The following is an 18,576-nucleotide window of genomic DNA, read 5'->3' on the forward strand; positions in this document are numbered from 1 at the left end:
CTTTACCATGTACCATTCCCCACTTTGTCATTTAAAATAAAAGCAATACTAAGCTGTAAAATAGGTGTAACAAAGTCCAATAAAGTTTTTAGTTTTTTCTCATGATGATAACTTTGATATAAATTTGAAATAACAAATTCTCTTTAAAAACAAGGGGGCAGTGTAGTGTCTCTGCTTTGCTTGGTTATACCCTAAGAATAAGTTTAAGTTGGCCTGTTGCTAGGATACCCGGTAATTTACTCAAGGCTCAAGTGAAGTATACACGTGTGCTGAATTATACACGTGCATAAAAAATGTCAGTATTTTCAGTAAGCCCAGGGTTATGCTGTAAAGCAAGGGAGTATTTTGAATCCTCAGACCTCATAGTGTTATCCCATTCCAGACGAGTCACCTGGTGTCATCACCATGAACAGGCCTGTCTGTCCCTCACGATCGCAGATTGGGGACCCTGGCTTTGAGGTCAGCAGTGTGCTCTAGGAATTCATCAAAGGCAACAGCCGTGGCTGCCAATTACATGCTTAGAGCTGGGAGAAAGCTTGTAGGCCCTTGTTGGATTTCCCTTTCTAGGTACTGAGTTGGATGGAAAATAAACTCTCCTGATAACCAAAGATACTCTCAAAGAATGGCCATAGACCTGGTTTTCAGTGCTTTTGATGTTCTGGACAAACCATAACTCAGGCCTAATTTAAACCAGGAGAGCTTTTTTTTTTTCCATTCCAAGTCCCTGCTTGATGATTTTTTTTTTTTTTTTTTTTTTTAACACAGTCACGCTAAAGTGAATGTTCAGTAATGTGAGTCATGCATTTGATCTCTGTGGATTGGTGGCAGATGCCAGGCTTATGCCTGTTAATGGGAACTGCTGTTCATCTCTTTACACTTTGTGTTGGTCTATCCATCCTGTTACCTAGGAGCCCAAATCAGGCAGCCTACTCAGTAGTCTCCTCATTACTGCTGGGTGACTCAAGCCACGTGATGCCTGTATCCTTAGGTGAAGAAAAATAAGAGTTACCTCAAAATAGCAATACGTGCCAAGCAACAAAGAGAGATTGTCTACAGCCCTGTAAGGTAATGATTCTCCCCCTTTTATAGATCAAACCGAGGTATAGAGAGGTTAGTGTCTTGCCCACAGGTACTTAAGTAAGAGGCAAAGCAGAGAAACAAACCCAGGGCTTGATTTTTTTCCATTTAGACCCCAGTTCCCCTTGGCTTATAAGGATGTAGGAGACAAGGTAAACTAGAGACTGCTTAGAGACAGGTAGGGGAGCCAACTGGCTCTCTAAACTACCCATCACTAATGAAGAAAAGTTAGTAGCTCCCTGAAGGCAGTAACAGCTATCTTACTGGGTCACTGTATCCCAAGGGATTGGTACCTTATCAGATAGAAGAGGGTAAACATTTGGTTAAAATTTTTTTAAAAAGAAAAGTAGTGCCCTAAATGATTTTATTACTCATCAGCTTTAAATGCAATAAGATGGAGGGTGGGAGGGAAGCTCAAGAGAGAGGGGAGATGGGGATATATGTATAAATGCAACTGATTCACTTCGTTGTACAGCAGAAACTGGCACAACAGTGTAAAGCAATTATACTCCAATAAAGAGCCAGAAAAAAAAAATAAATGCAGTAATGAAACATTTGGGGCCACTGATGATATAGAAGTGCTGAACCAGTACTGTGAGGAGAGGGTGCTGGGGAAAACTGAGACATTTTAGAAGAGAAACCACAAAGTGCTGACTCATAACATGGAAAATAACCCCTGTGGCTTGTGAAGTACCTAAGTGGATCCTTTTAACACTGTTGTGAGGTAAAAAGGATTGTAGCCATTAGCTCCATTTTTTTCCAGACATGAGAAACAGACTAAGTTCCTTAGAGAATGCTGACCTGAAGAGCTGGTGTGTTGCAATATAAGTACTTACTGCTGCATCATCAAAAGCCAATAGTAAGAGTATGGCTATCTTGAGTATTTCTCAACTGACCCATCACCAACACACCAGACCCACCAGATGGGGACCTAGCTTCTGTCTCCTCTGGGGAGGCCAACGGGGCAGAGAAACAGCCATTAGCTTAGAAAAACAGCTAAGCAGCATGGGACCAGAGCTGATCAGGCCACACGCTAGTCACCCCTCAAGGAGTTTGGGTTCATTTATAGAATGAAATGTTCAGTTACAGCTTGGGTCTCAGAGATTAAGAACTTCTGCTTTATATTTTCCGAGAAGCCAGAAAACAAGCCAGTTTTTACACTGATACTTTCTTACTCTGTAAAATACCTCCCTTCTTTCCTTCTGTGGTCTATCTGGGGGCGATCTGCACAGCCTGAATCCAACCATCAGGAGGAAATCGTGGGCTCCAGTGAAGCCTGCCCAGTCTTGAATCCCAATGCTACTTCTTATCTAGCTGTGTGTGTCCTTGGGCAAGCTGCTTAACTTTTCTTTGCCCCGCTTTCCCCACAGGGGCAATAAAACTATCTCATTAGCGGTGCTTAATGATTAAATGAGATTTTGTATGTGAAACACTTAACACAATGGATACCCAGCCCACACGAGCACTCAGGAACTGTTAGCTATCAGGGTTTAAGGCCAGTCTGGGAATCACCTGGGCCTTGCGAAACGGGAAGTTTGCGTATCTCTCTATCACTGTGGGCATCCAGCTCCACCTTCTTTCTTCACATTAGTTGGTGTCTACTCACTGCACATGATCTTCAGAGGCAGCCAGCCCACCGTCTTAGAGAATGCACATGCTCCCACCGTGTACCATCAACCCTCAGAACCTTTACCCAAACTGCCATTCAGAGAAGAACTCCACACACACTCAACCTGACAGAGATTTTTATTATTTAAGACCCAGTCATGCATACTAAAATTACATTTTCACCATTTTGACTTAGAAAATGCACTAGAAAAATAAACTTTTGATCAAAACAGACACTGAAGTAGATGAATCCACCATGTGTTGCTATACTTGAAGCCAAACTGAATTTCAGTTTGAAGCGAGGAATGCAACCAGTGACCAAAATGGTGCCCCAATCTGGTCACAGAATTAGTCCACCTCTCACCCCTTCAGAGTGGTGTCGGAGGCTCTTGGCCCCAGAGAAGTTTCAAGTATTTCATTTGTAACAGGTTCCCACCTGATACGCCAAGAGGCCGAGGCACATCCACAAGAATCCCCATGGCAGCTACTTAACTGCGCACCTAAACACAGCGCCCAGTGAGATGAAAGGAAAAGCAGCTAATTGGCGAAGAATAAAGTGGTCACTAGCATCTCCATCCACAAATCACCCTGCGACTTCCCATGAATCAAGTGCTATAAAGGAAGAATATCTGATTCTAATGTTTATTACTTGTATTTCAAGCAAACCATTTCTGAGTAAGGAGAGCAGAAAGGAATTTACTTGAGATTTACAAAATACAGATCCCAATACTGAAGAGTGTGACCAGAACTGACATCTTTCCTGAACAGTTGATACGTTTCCATTTGCTATCTCCACACCTCTCATGCCACAGGACATCCATACTTACATCATCAGCTTAACGAACATTTTACTTCCTAAATGAAAGAAGAGGTTTCAAAGGAACACCTTAAAATGAGGTATTATAATAATGCCACAGCAGTACTATAGCTTTTGTCTACCCAAATGAAAAAGCAATCCCGTGACTGATCTGAGAATCAGATGGCATTTAAAGCAACTGCTCACCCAGGGAGAACTCTGAAAGGCTCAATATCTCATAGGAATTCAGGGAAAATATCTATTACCCTATTTCTGGCAAAAATGTATCTTGTGAACTGAAGTTTTTGTAAACCTCTAGGGACAGGTGGCTCCTGTGAAAGTGGGATGAAGTACTAGGGAGCCAAAGCCACCTATGCCAAGAGCAAATGAGAAACTCCAGAGGGGAAGCCAGGGTTGCGCTTCTGGCTATTTCTGTAGATTTCTTCCAGCCTTGGCCGTGAAGGTAGAACAGGATTCCAGAAGAAGCACAATTTTCCAGAATTCTGTGTAGAAGAGGAGGAAGAACACCCCCCGCCCCCCCCAATCACTCAAGCTTACAGATTCATTTGGAAGATTTAGGTGTCAGTTCATTGACCTAAATTTCCTAAAGAATCACCCAGATGTGGGGGGAAAGAAAGAACAAAACCTCTGATGCCAGAAACAGGGTTCAGAGCTCCGAGTGTAGATCCCTTTTATCACATGAGGATTCAGGGATGTTCAGTGGCTGACCTGAGGCCACGTGGCACAGTAAAGCTGGACCTCGGGTCTCCTGGTTTACTATTCCTTTCCCTTACCTACACCATGCTACCCTGAATTGTGGGAAAAGTTCATTTTCAGGTGTTTGTGAAATGGATCAGAACTCTTCCCTGAAGGAAAACACTCGCAGTTCTCCAGGTGTTCAATTACTTGCTCCATCACTGTGCCCCCACTGCTGAGTGAAGCTCCTGGGGTGCTCCCGTGGTCAGTCCCCCACCCTGCTGGGGCAACTTCACACAGACGCCTGGTGAAGCCATGCGGAGACGGCCATGTACTCCACCCAGGAGGTCCTGGTTTCACAGCTTGGTTCAAACCTCCTGAGGTGCCAAAATCATTTGATCTCTCTGGAGCCCACATAAAACACAGCAGCCCCAGAAGGTAGACAACCCTCGGCTCCTTTCAGAAGCTGAATGAAACAGCTCCTTGATCCAGCTGCGAAGGCCTGGAAAATGGGCAACATCCTTCCTCATCTTTGAAAAATTTCTTGAGGTGAACTTGGCCATCCCTATGTAAGACACGTAGACAAAGGCAATTGGCCAGGAACGCAATGCACAGTTTAAACCTTGGAAACTTGAACGATTCATGGCTAACCTTTTTGTTTTATTTAATCTCTCTGTCCTCTTTGGGACTTAAGAAGGCCTCTGACCAATTCTCCCACCCAGGCAGTTGGGTTCTGAACCCTCTACTATAGCCATCCCACTTGTCCTATTTGGACCTTTCCAGCAATGATTGGTCACACTATCATTGTCAGATGGGACCAGAGGCAGCCAGGGGTGTGCATTTTGATACTACCCAGTCAGGCAGATCCCTAGAGCATCCAGGGTTTGTATCTATGATGAAAAGAGTTCTCCCTAGAATTGGCACTAATGAGGTAAGTCATTTCCACCAACAACTTCTCCAGACACTTTTAAAAGTGCTAGAGAGATAGATAGCTTATTAACAACTTACCGGCCTTTAAATTTCAGAGGACTGTTCTAGTCCTAACTGAGCCATCCAGTTTGCCTGGTATTCTAACAAATGCACAGAGAAGGTACCTATCACTTTTTAACACCACAATTTGCACGGAATAAATATGAAAGGAAACAGGTCAAAAGCCATGAGATGAACCACCTAATCTGATGCTTGGGCTAAGGCTAAATTCTTGACAGGAAGGGTCTAAAGTGCTGAAATGCAGAACTAACATTCAGTCTGGCTAGACACGAGAGAAACTCAAGTGGGTTTGGGGTGGGGGATGTCCTAGAATAACTTGCCCTTGCATTCATTTCCAGTGGCCAAAATTTAAGAATCCCAAGTAACTGAACCACTCACCATTGCCAGGTTTAAAATATACCGCCAGAGGCTCAGGGATGGAAGGAATTCGTCCACAATCCTGGGCATCTCACCTGCCCTCACAAAGGCCGTCCTTTTCAAGCTTAACCCTCACACTGAAGAGAAAAATGGGTATTGCCAAGTCCACTTGTTTCTTTAAAGACAGGGCCCCAAAATGACACATCCCTCTTGGAAAGACCCATGCATCCCACAAAAAAACAGGATCCAGCCACTGGTATCTAGAGAGTCCTCTTTCTAGGCAGAAAACTGATGTCTAACATTCAATAACTAAACCAAATCGCAGAACCCTGGGAGTGGCCAAAACGGCCCTCGGGATGACTTCATTCAGCCTCATTTTACAGATGAGGAAGCTGAGGCCCACAGAGGGTCTTGTATTTTCCACAGAAACACATCTAAGGCTGGGTCCCAGGTCTCTTAATTCTTAGGTGAGAATTCTTTTAGCTATACAGGACTGGCATCTAGTCTTTTAGGTTGAGTAAAATCACATCTAGGATCATGTATGATTCTACTGAGAACCAGAACTAAGGCTTTATGGGTTTGGGAAAACTTCTAAGTTTCTATTGCAAGATTCAACCCATGAATCCCAGAGGTGCGTGAGGTCCCTGGCTCCCAAATTTGATCAGGAGGTGCTGCTTCTGTTCCAGTGCTTGCATGATTCCGTGAAGGTCCAGACCCAGTGATGGACCTCAAACAAAGTTTCTTGATGAGCAACAGAGGTCTGTAGTCAGGGTTCATGTGAAGGACACAAACTCCCATTATCTCAGGTGTGGCCACCTCGCAGCCTTGGCCAACCTGTTTCATAGGAGTGTGCTGACTGGCCAGTCAGGTTGTATTTCTCCTGGAACGTGGAATCAAAGTGACTTCCTGATTTTTCTCGCATTGAGATCTGTAAGAACCAGATACAGCTTTCAGATGAATGGTTTGCACTGAGATTCCAAACATTTGGAATTGCTGGGGGGCTTTCTTCATGTCTTCCATACAGTCCTTCAAGCAACCAAAGGCTCACCCCGTGGCTCACCTCAGAGCTCTACAGGCTTTTCCTCCTTGCTGCAGTTCTGTTACAAGGAGCAAGGCAATCCATGGCACCTCAAAATCTCCTTGGGCCTCTCCAAAGAAAGAAAGAAAGGTTTTAAAGATGGTGACATTCACAGGGGGCTGGCTAGTAGCAGGAGTACAGCTGTGACTTCACAGCCCGCATGGAGTCATCACACGGTGCCTCTGCGCTCAGCCCCTCGGGCGGCAGGGCCTGGCCCAGGATGCTGTCGCAGGGAGGGCCGGGTTGGCAGAACTCCCTCACAAAGTCCTCCTCCGAGGCCAGCAGCACCGCGTTCCAGGTGGTGATGTCCAGCTCTCCGGCCGTGCCCCCGTACTCCTTGGGGAGAATGTTTCTTGGAAGGTTCGTGTGGAGAGAGTTCAGGTCAGACCCATGAAGGAAAAACTACAGGGAATGAAAGGAAAGTACACACGTCCTTAGGTTCATCAGTAACTCAGGAGGTGCTCAAATATCTATTGAATGAATGAAGGAATGGTTGATGACAACTCTGCCCTTCCAGTTCCTCGAAAAGCTTGAGGATTCTTAATCCTCTTTTCCTTACACCCTATACCCAGTTGGCTGGTCCTTCAAAATACATCCAGAATTCTAGCCCTTCCCTGCCACCCTAATGGTACCAGGCCACCAGCCCTTCTTACCTGGATCCCCACAATAGCTTCCTCACTTGTCTCTGTGCTCACACGCTTGTCCCACCACAATCTAAGCTCTTTTCAACGTAAGTCAGGTCAAGTCACTCCTCTAATATGTACAGCCTTCCAGGTGCTACCATCTTAAACAGACTAAAAGCCAGAGTCCATACAATGGCCTACACGATCTGGCCCCATTACTCGTCTGCCTGCCACTCCTATCGTCTACCCCCTGCTGCGCCTCCTGACCTGCTCCTGCCTCAGGGTCCCCCAGATCACTGAAAGGTTCACTCCCTCATTGCTTTCAAGTCTTTGCTCAAACGCCAGCTTCTCAATGACACCACCTAACTACCCCACTGAATACTACAACCCCTTCCCCTCTTCCAGCACCTGCTGTCCCCTTTCTCTGCTTGATTTTTCTCCAAAGCATTAGCACATTCGAATCCTAGGTAACATACATAATCCATTGTCTGTGTCTCTCTCTAGAATGAGAGGGATTTGGGGGGCAGAGATTTTGGTCCGTTTTGTTCATCTAGAACATACTTGCACAGAGTAGCTGATCAAAAAATATTTTTGAGTGAATGAATGAACATACGAAGGACCAAGTGAACAAGATTATGGGCTACCAGTAAGGTCATTTCACAGACGTAAAGGACCTCGTCCAAAGGCTGCTTCGGTAAAAGCAGGTTCCAAACAGGAACTCCAGGAACCAACGTCGGTTCAAACCCAGGCAGGGAGGCCACTAAATCAGAGGTTCTCAAAGGTGCATCAGAATCACCTAAGGAGATTTTCAAAGCACAGATTCCTGGCCTCCACCCCCGAACTGATGAGTTAAAATCTTCAGGGAAAGGGCCTGGGAATCTGGACCTGGATTTTAAGTTTCCTCCCTTATAAACTTGAGATTCTCTCTATGTCTCCTCTTTGAAAAAGAGAACAAAACCATGTTCCCACGCCTTAGGTAAAAAGGAGAAAAGTACTACCCACCACATTTCAACTGTGGTCCTGGGAAAAGTTAAAAGAGAAATGGCTCTTCAGGGTCAGACAGGAAGACTGCCTTTGCAAGTATCACCTATCCTTTCTTACATAAGAATTAAACTAAAAACTCACAGATCTCATAAACATTGAATTACTCCACAAACTTTATACAGCAAGACAACCAATTAGGTAAGTGGAAAGGCTTAAATAGCATTTTTAAAGCCCAAGGAGCTGTAGTAAGAAATCACCATGACTCTCTTTAACTACCTGCCCAATGACTACCCTTTGCCATGTCCTCTTACACATAAAATACAATGTTGGTTCACAATGCCCAGGCCAGGATATTAAAGTATAAATGATCACAGAGCAGAGATGCTCCTACGATAACAATCCTGGTTCTGCTCTCTCCACTGTCAAATATTACATCCTCATTAATTTCATCTCCCCCTCACAGAAAGGAGTGTTCGTTTATTTTATCTGTAACCCTGCACTTTCCAAATCAGTCATCCCAGGGCAAGAATAATAACCTGAGATTACTGTTGTTGCAATAAATTTATAGATGTCACATGAAAGGGCAGCATAAAAAAAAATTAAAGTATCTTAAGTCAACAGGATCATCACTTACTCTGTTTGCTATTTTCTCCTTCAGAAATGGTTTTATGATGGCAAAAATGCCTTTAAATATTCGAGGTTCATTCACTATGTGGACTGCTTTTATCCGAATGGGGAAACCGTCCTGTGGGGGAAGAGAAGGGGGTGTTAGAACCTGTGGAGCATCTGGAAACTGTCCATTACCACAGCCTGCCTTCCCCATTGTAATCTTCATTTCCGGCCCCAACATCAGTTTGGTCCGATCCTCCCAGTCTCTTCAAAGACAGCCCAAGTTGGGGCTACACAGGAAGATGGGTCTTGGGGCAAGAGTCTCTCTTGGGACCCAGAGCTGGGTTAGGAGAGAGTCAGACAAACAAGTGGAGAGCTGCCCTTCCTGTGGCAAAAAAGCAGTCTGAGCCTATGTGGATGTAACAAATATCAGAGCTTCTGGATCAGTGCTGCCCAAAGTGTATTTCTCAAGATGTTACTTAGTTTGTGATGCAAAACAGGGTGTTGTGGTAGGCAAAGAAGTTTGAGAAATAGTAGATTAAATATAGTCAAACAGGTTTCCTTAACTGCAGGACCGGTCACGGCTTTCAATATGCAAATATTTACGGTGAAATTCATGAGAAAGGGACAAGCTATAATCTGTTTCCCAAATATACTTAACCCTGGAAATTTTTTGGCCACAGATCATCTTATAGGACTAGAAAATGACTAATCCAAATGCGGTATCCCGACACCTGAATCTGCACAATATTTGGCAGAAGCAAAGAAGAGTGGAAGCTAAGGAAAGCCAGAGTACTGTCTCAAAGCCAGAATTCACATTTCTGATAATGACAGGAAGTGACATTTAAATGTTTGAATAATCAGCCTGGTGCGTGGTGGCGGCTCAAACACACCACTGAGGAGAACTGTGGTGTCACTGGTGCTCCACAGCTCACCCGAGGCAGCAGTGCACGGGCTGGGCCAGGTGAACAAAGTTCCAACCCGGCACAGCTGGGAGACATGGGCCAGGCTACATCCCGAAAGTCTCAGTTTCCCCTTCTATCAACAAGGAAAGATAATTCTTGCCTTGTCTAAGAGGAGTCCTTGAAGGACTGAATGGGTTATAAAGACTGTAAGTGCGCTTTGCAGCAACAAGGATATACTGCACAGCACGGGGAATTATAGCCATTATTTTGTAATAACTTTTAATGGAGTATAACCTATAAAAATACTGAATCATGCTGTACACCTTAAACTAACATAATATTGCAAGTCAACTCTACTTCAATTTCTTTTAAAAAGTGCTTTGCATGTGCAAACCATCTCACACACTGCAGGTGTCAGGAACTTTATGGTTCCCAGAGACTTGTGTTCTGAAACTCAGAACATGAGGTCTGAAAGCACCTGACCAAAAACAGCCCCACAGGGCTCCGTGTGCCCAGGTCCCACAGAAAGGAGGAGAGGTTCCATCACCTCAGCAAAAACCTTCTCAGTTCTGTTTTTTGAGAATTTGACTGCCTTCTGGACCAAAAAAAAAGCAGAAAGTATTTCTCTGTTTTTTGGACTCTTGCCCTAAAGCTGATCATGCCCAGAAACTACTACTGGAGACCCTGATGAGAATGAGTGGTGAATTGGACTTTTGCATTTCTCCCCATAATGCTTCCGTATTGTCCTGATTGTGGGGAGGAGGCTGGTTTTGTATATCAGGTGGAATTAGAGGTAGGTAGACAGGGCCACACAGGGAGAAGCCACACAGCCACAGGACAGGCACATGACACACAGGGGCCATACCTGAAGGATGCCAATCACCTTTTTGGCTATAAAAGGGCCGAAATGAGATGCCTTTGATAAGCTCACTCCTTTGTAGTCTGCAAGAATTACAATTCCATTCACCTGGGTTTCTTCAGACTGAATGAGTTTTTCTAATGTCAGGTATATGGCCCGGATGTTTTCGGTAATTGGATAGTTGCTTGGGATCCACCTGTCTTAAGATCATAAGAGATGGACAGTACGTTACAGAAATGAATGCAAACAAGCACTCAGGCCAAGATTTATCTCCTAGCTAAAACTGTTGTTTTAAAATGGGAAAGAAAGAATTCTACTGGCATGACCATTGAGATCTCTAAGTGATACCTAATGTCTCTTGACTCCAAACATAGCAGCATATTCTGAAATGCAAGTGCAATTGAGTGCTGAAGACGAAATCTTGAGCTGTGAAGTCAGACACACCTGGGGGTTTAAATCTTACTCATTGTGTGACCTTGGGCAAGTTACCTCCTCACTCTGGGCCAATGTGACCTCATAAGTACGAGGGTGAGTCAAAAATTATCCACACTCTGGTTATATTAAAGCTCCTATAGTCTACAGCCAGAGTGCAGATACTTTTTGACTCACCCTCATAGAGTGGGATAATAATGCTTGCCTTAATGGACATCTGTGCCTTCTGCCATCACAATTCCCCTTATCTTCATGAGACCACCCCGATTTTCCTTGGGGTACCACCTCTTCCCATGCTAGACAGTTTGGATAAACTGACTTCACTCCTGGCCCCAGAGGTGGGCTTGGCCAATACAGGTATTACATCCTCCGGGTCACAAGCATGTGATCCAAGCCAGGTCAAGCAGAACCATAGGGATTCAATTCTGGGACTTTGGCCCTTTGGAAGGAGAAGCTCCCTCTTCTCTCTTGTAGGGGTGAGGCTGGGCGCCTGAGATTCAGGGACCCCACGAGGCAAGAGCTGGTCTTAGAATGAAGCTCGGACGGAAGACAGCAGAGGTGGCGATGGCTTTCCGCTGTAGTTGGAGCACATTTCCCTTTCCAGGCTGGACGCTCCTTTAATGCTCCCCATATGATCGAGGGAGTCTTTCTCTCTTTGGGGAAAAGATGACAATGGTAACTTTTGAGTGTTAACCACTCTTCTCAAGAAAATCCCACCAAGATCTGTGTGTCTCTTTCTTAGAAAGGTAAAACTCCACAGGATTGCCACCAATGGGATCTGTGATATGTGCAAAATTCATATGAAAAAAACCTTTGTCCAAAAATTATGCCAGCATGCTGTTTGATGTTGCTGCCAATTAAACCTGCTTGTACATAACTGGCTGTCATTCTTATCAATCACATATGCTCTCAAAAGAGCTTATAAAAAGGTAAAGCCAATATCTAGTTAAGAACAAAATCTGTATCTGCCTCTTGCTAAAATGTTGAGTCTGTGGGGAGGGGTCCAGATCTGCTCCAGACATAGGGGAAAAAATCCACCTCATAAGTAAAGAGTTGAAACCACACAAGCAAAGAGGTGAAACCAGCGTGGTAATATCCGACTGTTTTGTAATACTCGTATGAGTACAGAGGAGCAGCAAAAACTCTCGTTGACTGGTTTCTAGGTTTCTTGGTGCCCTGACATCACCGCATTGCTTATTTTAAAACGCACACCTCCTAACTTTGGAAAGCGCCTAAAACAGCAGGTAAAACAGTTACGGCTGTGCCTGGTACATAGTAAAGGCTCAAGAGAATGTGGTTTAGTCTCTCTAGAGGGTTCGGTAAACGACGTGAGGCCTGAAGGCAGAGGGAGGTGCCTCGCGGCTTCCACTCCCCATCAGCTGTCCCTTCAATCAGCTGTCCCTTCAAGAGGCGTTTGTAGGCGTAAGAAGAAAGGGTGGCCAGCAGGTTCTCATTTTCCCACTGTGGTTGGAAAGAATACCGCAATCTTTCACGTTTTTTTTCAGTTCTGTTGTGATGGAAAGTGTTGAGGCTGGGGGTGGAGTGGAAAACTCTCCTGAGTTTATAATGCATTTGGTGTCAGGGAAGAGAAGAGGATTAAGAGTCAGAAGGCTTGAGTTCTAGGACCCCTTAGTTGTTGTGTCAACCAAAAAATGTTCCCACGCATTTCTAAATGCTTTTGAGGGGAAGGGCGGCAGGGAGCTGCCCCCATTGAAAACTACTGTGCCAAAGAAATGTCAGCTGTCCTGATTACCATTATGCACTGCTGAGATCTAAAAGTGAATCTAAAAGGCATCCTTTCAATGGCTTAACAAAGCAGAGGGATGGGGGAGAGGTCGGAGGAGGCATGTGGTAGGCAGATACCTTTCCAGGCATCTGCCCAGCCCAGACCTTTGCACTGATATCTGTACCTCACCAGCTCACTAAGGAGTGACAGGGTGGGGGCAGGGGGGATGTCCTGGCAGCCCTGCTTGTACCTGATGACCAGGGTCGCTTTCTCAGCCCACCAGATTCCCAACCCTAGAAATCTGGAATTTGCATTGGAAGGAACTTAGTTGGGTGGCCAGGTAAACCTGGGAGCTGAGGGGTGTACAGAGGGAGCAGAAGCCAGTCCATGGACAGTAGTGCAAAGAAGATGTGCAAAAGGCAGTAGAAATGTAGTCCAGAGAGACACACAGACTGACAGACAGTCAGAAGCAGAGACAGGGAGAATGGCTGTCTCAGTTCCTGATGGCTTAGCTCCTGATGGGGGAATGAAGTGGATTCAGGGTCTTGGCTCCAGGGCCCAGCAAGAGCCATGTTCCTTCACCTCTCTGGTGCTGTGCTCCCATATCCTTAGACTAAATCCTCCCTTTTGTCTTCAGCCAAGTAGAGCAGAGTTCTGTTCTCTTACAATCAAAAGTGCCTTGACTGGGACTTCCCTGTTGGCATGGTGGATAAGACTCCATACTCCCAACGCAGGAGGCCATGTTTGATCCCTGGTCAGGGAACTAGATCTCACATGCATGCCGCAACTAAGTGTTCGTGTGCCACAACTAAGGAGCCCATGTGCTGCAACTAAGGAGCCCAGGAGCTGCAATTAAGGAGCCCACCTACCACAACCAAGACCTGGTGCAACCAAATAAATAAGTAAATAAATAAATATTACTTATATATATAAAGAGCCTTGACTAAGGCAAAGAGGGGACAAATGGGAATGAGAGAGAGAGGGTGCTGGGTGGATGCATCCCAAACTGTACCTATGCCCCGCCCCCTGCGACGGTGAGGGTGGTACCTGGGCGGAGGCAGAGGATGTGGCAGCCCCTGGGGTCGGTGTGGGGCAGCACGGTGAGGAATCCGGAAGCCAGGACCTCTTTCAAGGCCGACGGCCGCAGGTTGTTGAAGACTTCCGGCCAGCTTCTCCGGCAGCTGTGATAGTTGATCAGGAGCTGCAGAGCCCGGTCGTAGTCAAACTTGCGGGCTCGGAGGAAGCGCAGCAGGAAGGCGTCCTCGAGGGAGGTGCTCAGGTTCGGGCACTCCTTGCGCACCATGTCCCGGAGGGCCTGGACATCGCGAAGTCTCCATTCCGGCTTCTCCTGCAGCTCCTCCCTGGCTTTGGCGACCAGGTCCTCGGTCAGCGAGCACACATAGCCGGTGGGTGTCGCGGGCGGCGGCAGCTCACTTTCCGAAAGTGAGGCTGCAGAAGGGCTGGTTCTCAGGGAGTCACTTTCTTCCGACATGAGCTCCCAGGTTCCCTGCAAAACAGAAGCCCTGTGTGATGTGGGGAAAGCCCAGCACTGCTCACTTCAAATCGCAGAGCAGCATGAGGGAGGGGAAAGGGACAGTTTTGGTCAAGCCAAGAACCTCAGAGCAGTGGTTCTCGGCTGGAGGGGTATCCGAACCATGTGCCACGCCCCAGACTACATGAAGGAAACATCTCTGCAGAGGCATCCAAGCAGCTAGAACAGGATACCACACCCCTCATCAAACCCTCATCAAACACACGGGCCTTGCTCACAGAGGTATGAACTGGTGCTCGAACTTACTCCTAATTAAAGAAATGCGAAGTAAAACACCTCTGAAATTCAGATTAGCAAAAATACAAAACAGGTACTCTGATACCTTGATGTTGGTGGGAGAATTAATTGACATAGGATAGTCTGTCAATATCTATCAGGATTTCAACCCACATACGCTTACAAATATCATACGATATCACTTATATGTGGACTCTTAAAAAAATGACACAGATGAACTTATTTACAAAACAGAAACAGACTCACAGACATAGAAAACAAACTTATTGGCTACCAAAGGGGCAAGGGATAAATTAGGAATTTGGGATTAACAGATACACACTACTGTATATAAAATAAACAACAAGGACCTACATAGGGAACTATATTCAATATCTTATAATACCCTATAATGGAAAAGAATCTGAAAAAGAATAGATATACATGTATAACTGAATCCCTTTGCTGTACACCTGAAACACTGTAAATCAACTATACTTCAATTAAAAAAACAAACAAACCACACACCCTTTGGTCCAGCACTCCATTTCTAGGACACATACTTGTATGTATGTGCAAAATATGCACACCAGGATGATCCTTACAAGTATTGATTATAATGGCAAAAGACTGGAAACACTTTACCTACATCACCCAGTTGGAGACTGGTTAAATACTACTACCATATGAATAGAATACTATTCACTCATGAAAAGAAATGAGGCAGATCTGTATGAACTGACACATGAAGGAAAAAGAAAGCAGGTTGCAGGAAAGTGTAAAAACAAAGACTTGCATTTACATTTCAAAAATATATGCATATATACTTGTGAACGCAGCTAAAATTTCTGGAAGGAAGTACAAGAAAACTGTCAACCATGGGTCCCTCTAGGGAACAGAACAAGACACTGGACGTTAAAGGAGAGAGAAAGAGACTCTTTACTGTAGTGTTAAATTTTTTACCATATCCACATGTGACTCGGCATGGTGGCTGTGAAACTGATCAGATCTCCTGTGGGGGTGGAGCATAACTGATGGGTGTCCCCAGCTGCTGTCCCTCTGGATCCACCATCCAGCGGATGCACACTCTCCACAGACTGTCCCGGGTCAATGACTGAGTGAAACGTAGGACTCCCTGAACAGGCAACTTTATCTCAAAGACTCCCTGTCAGCCTGGCTGAACCTTTTGTGGAACCACACTGCAGTCCAAGACTTCCTGCCCAAACCTCCTGCACAGGGACCAGCCTCAAATCGCTGTCTGAAGCTCTCCCTGATTTCTCCAGTTCCCCTCCCTTTTATACGTTGCCACCATTAAATTTCTTGCACGTCTAATCTCATCCTAGTGTCTGCTTCTTGGAAGATCTGAACTAACACACTTATTAAAGGAAAAAACAAAACAAACAGAACAAGATAACACAGCTGCCTTAGATATTTCAGGAATAAGGTGGCAGCAGGGCTGCCCAGTTCTGAAGCCCAAGTTCTTGTCCATGGGCTGTCACTGTTCCCCCACTTGGAGATCAACAAGGCAGGCAGGGATCGTCTCAGGGTGTCTGCACATAGTAGGTCTCCCCCCAGGCCACAGCAGCCACAGCAACCAGGTCACTGCCTCTAAATCTTAGGTCTGCCGGCTCTGTTCTTTGTGTTCCAACCTCCAGCCCCACCCAGCTTCTTTCACTTCCTCCCAAAGGTGGTTTTCTTATCCTGTGCACATCCTGTTTCCTCTGACTAGCATGCTTGTCCTCCAGCGCTTCTGACTAATACCAATTCACCCTTCGGTCCCCATTAGATGCCACTTCATTCATTCAACAAATATTGAGCACTTAGTAGGCACCAGGCCCTCATCCAGGCACTGGGGGCAACTACTAGAAGATGATAAGTGCTATGGAGAGAAATAAAGCCGGCAAGGGGATTGGATGTACCTGGGGACAGGAGTTGCAATTTTAAGTAGGGTGATCAGGGAAGTCCTCACCCAGGTGACATATGTGCAAAGATGAAGATGAAGGAGCAAGCCACGCAGGTATCTGAGGGAAGAAAAAGTGCAAAGCCTGAGGCAGGACCATGCCTGGCTTTTTCAAGGAACAGAGAGGAGACCAGTATGGCAAGAGTCAAATGCGCAAGATGGAGAATAGTGGCAGATGAATTTACAGAGGAACTGGGGGCCCAACTGGTACTGGGTTTTGTAGGCCAGTAAGAGCTTAGTTACCCTGACTTTGGTGGGAGCTGTGGAGGGTTTTGCGTAAAGTGACATGATCGGATTTAGATTTTTAAAAGGATCACTGGGCTGTCTTGAGGATGGACTGTAAGAGGATGAAAACATAAGCAAAGAGACCACTTAGAGGCTACTGCAATAATCCAGGTAAGGGATGATGGTGCTTAAAGCAGGAAGCCTTCTCTGACTCCAGGCCAGGTTAGGAGCTCCCCTCGCCCCTTGTAGGAGCTCTTCGGCATAGCACTTCTCTCACTGTTGCAACTGTAGGCAATTTGTGTGCAACATCCATGTCTGTCTTGTTCATCACCTTAAACCCAGCACTTAACAAGGTGTCAGACACATAGTCTGCACTCCATGAATATTTGTTGAATGCATTTTATCTGCTTGGAGGAGGTATGCTGAGTGAGGAACAGATCAATAATCATGGTTCACAGGACCCGCCCTGGGCTCTGGTTTCCTAGGAGTTGCCAACAGATGCCTGTAATCTCAATCCAGTACTTAACCAGGAGAGAGACTGTAGCGTCCACAGACTACAGGCCCAGCCTCAAAGTCCCTCTCCAGCCTCTCTCCCACCTTTTCCCCTCTCAATGCACATGAAATGTCAGCCCAAACAAACTAATGACCCACCATTCTGGGAACATCGCATGCATTTCTGATACCTCTGCCTGGAACTTCCTCGCCTCGTTTATTCTCAACCAGACAACCCATCAACTTCCAGGCCCAGCTTCAATGTCCCTTCCTCTGTGAAGCCTACCTTGACTCCCCCAGGGTGACTCCAGTTTTCCACAGCACTAGGTTCCTATTTCTCTTTTAGAAACTGCAGTTCAGTGTCATTCATCTGTGTTTACCTGAAACTCCTCCAAGTCAGTTTTACCCATTCACTCATTTATCAAATAATTACTGATCGCCCGTGGGAGGCACTGTGCTTAGAGGTGCTGGGCACAAAACAACGAACAATATAATTCTTTGCGTTATGAAATTTAACTCACAGTGGAATGATGAAAAGAGATAACATGCACTTGAGCATTTTACCATGTATCAAGTACTGTGATAAGCACTTTACATCCATCTCTTGTTTAATCTTCCCAATATTTGGTAAGAGCACTAATACTGTTCCTATTTTACCAAGGTGGAAACTGCCCACTAGAATGTAAATTCCATGTGGGCAGACAACTTGCCTGCCATGTTCACTGCCATCCCCAGTGCCTGGCTCTGTATATATTAGCGCATGACGTGAGTGAGGTTAAGGGCCCACGGGTACACACCTAGTGAGGCAGAGCAAGGATGTATCTAGCCCCACACTGGGCTCTACGCTGCACCTAGAGCTTCCTGTTTAACTCCAGGGTCCTGGCAGTATCAAGCACGGAGAAGGACCCAGTCACAGTCTGGTGAATGAATTGATGGGTGGGCATACGGATGGGTGCAAACACCATTTGTTAGGGCGAAGCCGCGAATCTTCCTCACCTGGAGCCTATCATTTTTCGAGCATCACCCTCCTCCCCACCCTACCCCAAGGAGAGGTCAGGAGTCCACCATTCCTGGAGCCCCAGAGACCCGACGTCCCGTCGACAACCTTGCGAAGACCCCCACTTCCGGTTGTCACCCCTTCCCCAGGTGTCCCCATTTCCTGGGGTCTCTCTCTCTCTACTCGGATACCCCACTTCCGGTCATCCCTCCATCTCAAGGGTCCCTCTCCCTGGCCCCCGCAGCATACGGGCTCCCAGGCACTCACCGGCCCGGCTACGGGGCGGAGCGCGGGTCAATCGGCAGCGAGAGCCTCGTCCGGCAGCGCGCACAGAACCGACCCGCACTCCCTGCCCGGCCGGCCCGGCCGCTCGCGCCGGAAGTGACGTACGCAG

General features: G+C 46.1%; 1 protein-coding gene across 4 annotated transcripts; it reads right to left on the reverse strand.

Annotated features, from left to right (window-relative positions):
* Window positions 1-2,807: 2,807 nt before the first annotated feature.
* TTPAL (alpha tocopherol transfer protein like) lies at window positions 2,808-18,549 on the reverse strand. Of its 4 annotated transcripts, none has more exons than XM_057701258.1 (5): window positions 18,450-18,549; window positions 13,788-14,247; window positions 10,589-10,782; window positions 8,844-8,954; window positions 2,808-7,004 (listed from the first exon to the last, which is right to left on the reverse strand). In XM_057701258.1, exons 2-5 carry the CDS (start codon window positions 14,230-14,232, stop codon window positions 6,726-6,728), a joined length of 1,029 nt encoding a protein of 342 aa, XP_057557241.1. In that variant the 5' UTR covers window positions 14,233-14,247; window positions 18,450-18,549; the 3' UTR covers window positions 2,808-6,725. The 4 variants fall into 4 exon arrangements, with proteins under 4 accessions (XP_057557241.1, XP_057557243.1, XP_057557244.1 ...); XM_057701260.1 differs by lacking the exon at window positions 18,450-18,549 and adding an exon at window positions 17,983-18,425; XM_057701261.1 differs by lacking the exon at window positions 18,450-18,549 and adding an exon at window positions 15,472-16,163 and having other exon boundaries at window positions 10,691-10,782.
* Window positions 18,550-18,576: the final 27 nt, after the last annotated feature.

Source organism: Hippopotamus amphibius, chromosome 12 (assembly GCF_030028045.1).
Source record: "Hippopotamus amphibius kiboko isolate mHipAmp2 chromosome 12, mHipAmp2.hap2, whole genome shotgun sequence".
In the NCBI taxonomy this organism is placed as follows: Eukaryota; Metazoa; Chordata; class Mammalia; order Artiodactyla; family Hippopotamidae; genus Hippopotamus; species Hippopotamus amphibius.

Coding starts and splice junctions, on each gene's coding strand:
- TTPAL (XM_057701257.1), bottom strand. CDS start 15,537: ATGCTCCACCCCCACAGGAGATCTGATCAGTTTCACAGCCACCATGCC. Junction 14,248..15,471: donor CCGAGTCACATGTGGATATG/GTAAAAAATTTA, acceptor TCTGTTTTGCAG/GGAACCTGGGAGCTCATGTC. Junction 10,783..13,787: donor CATCCTCTGCCTCCGCCCAG/GTACCACCCTCA, acceptor TATGATCTTAAG/ACAGGTGGATCCCAAGCAAC.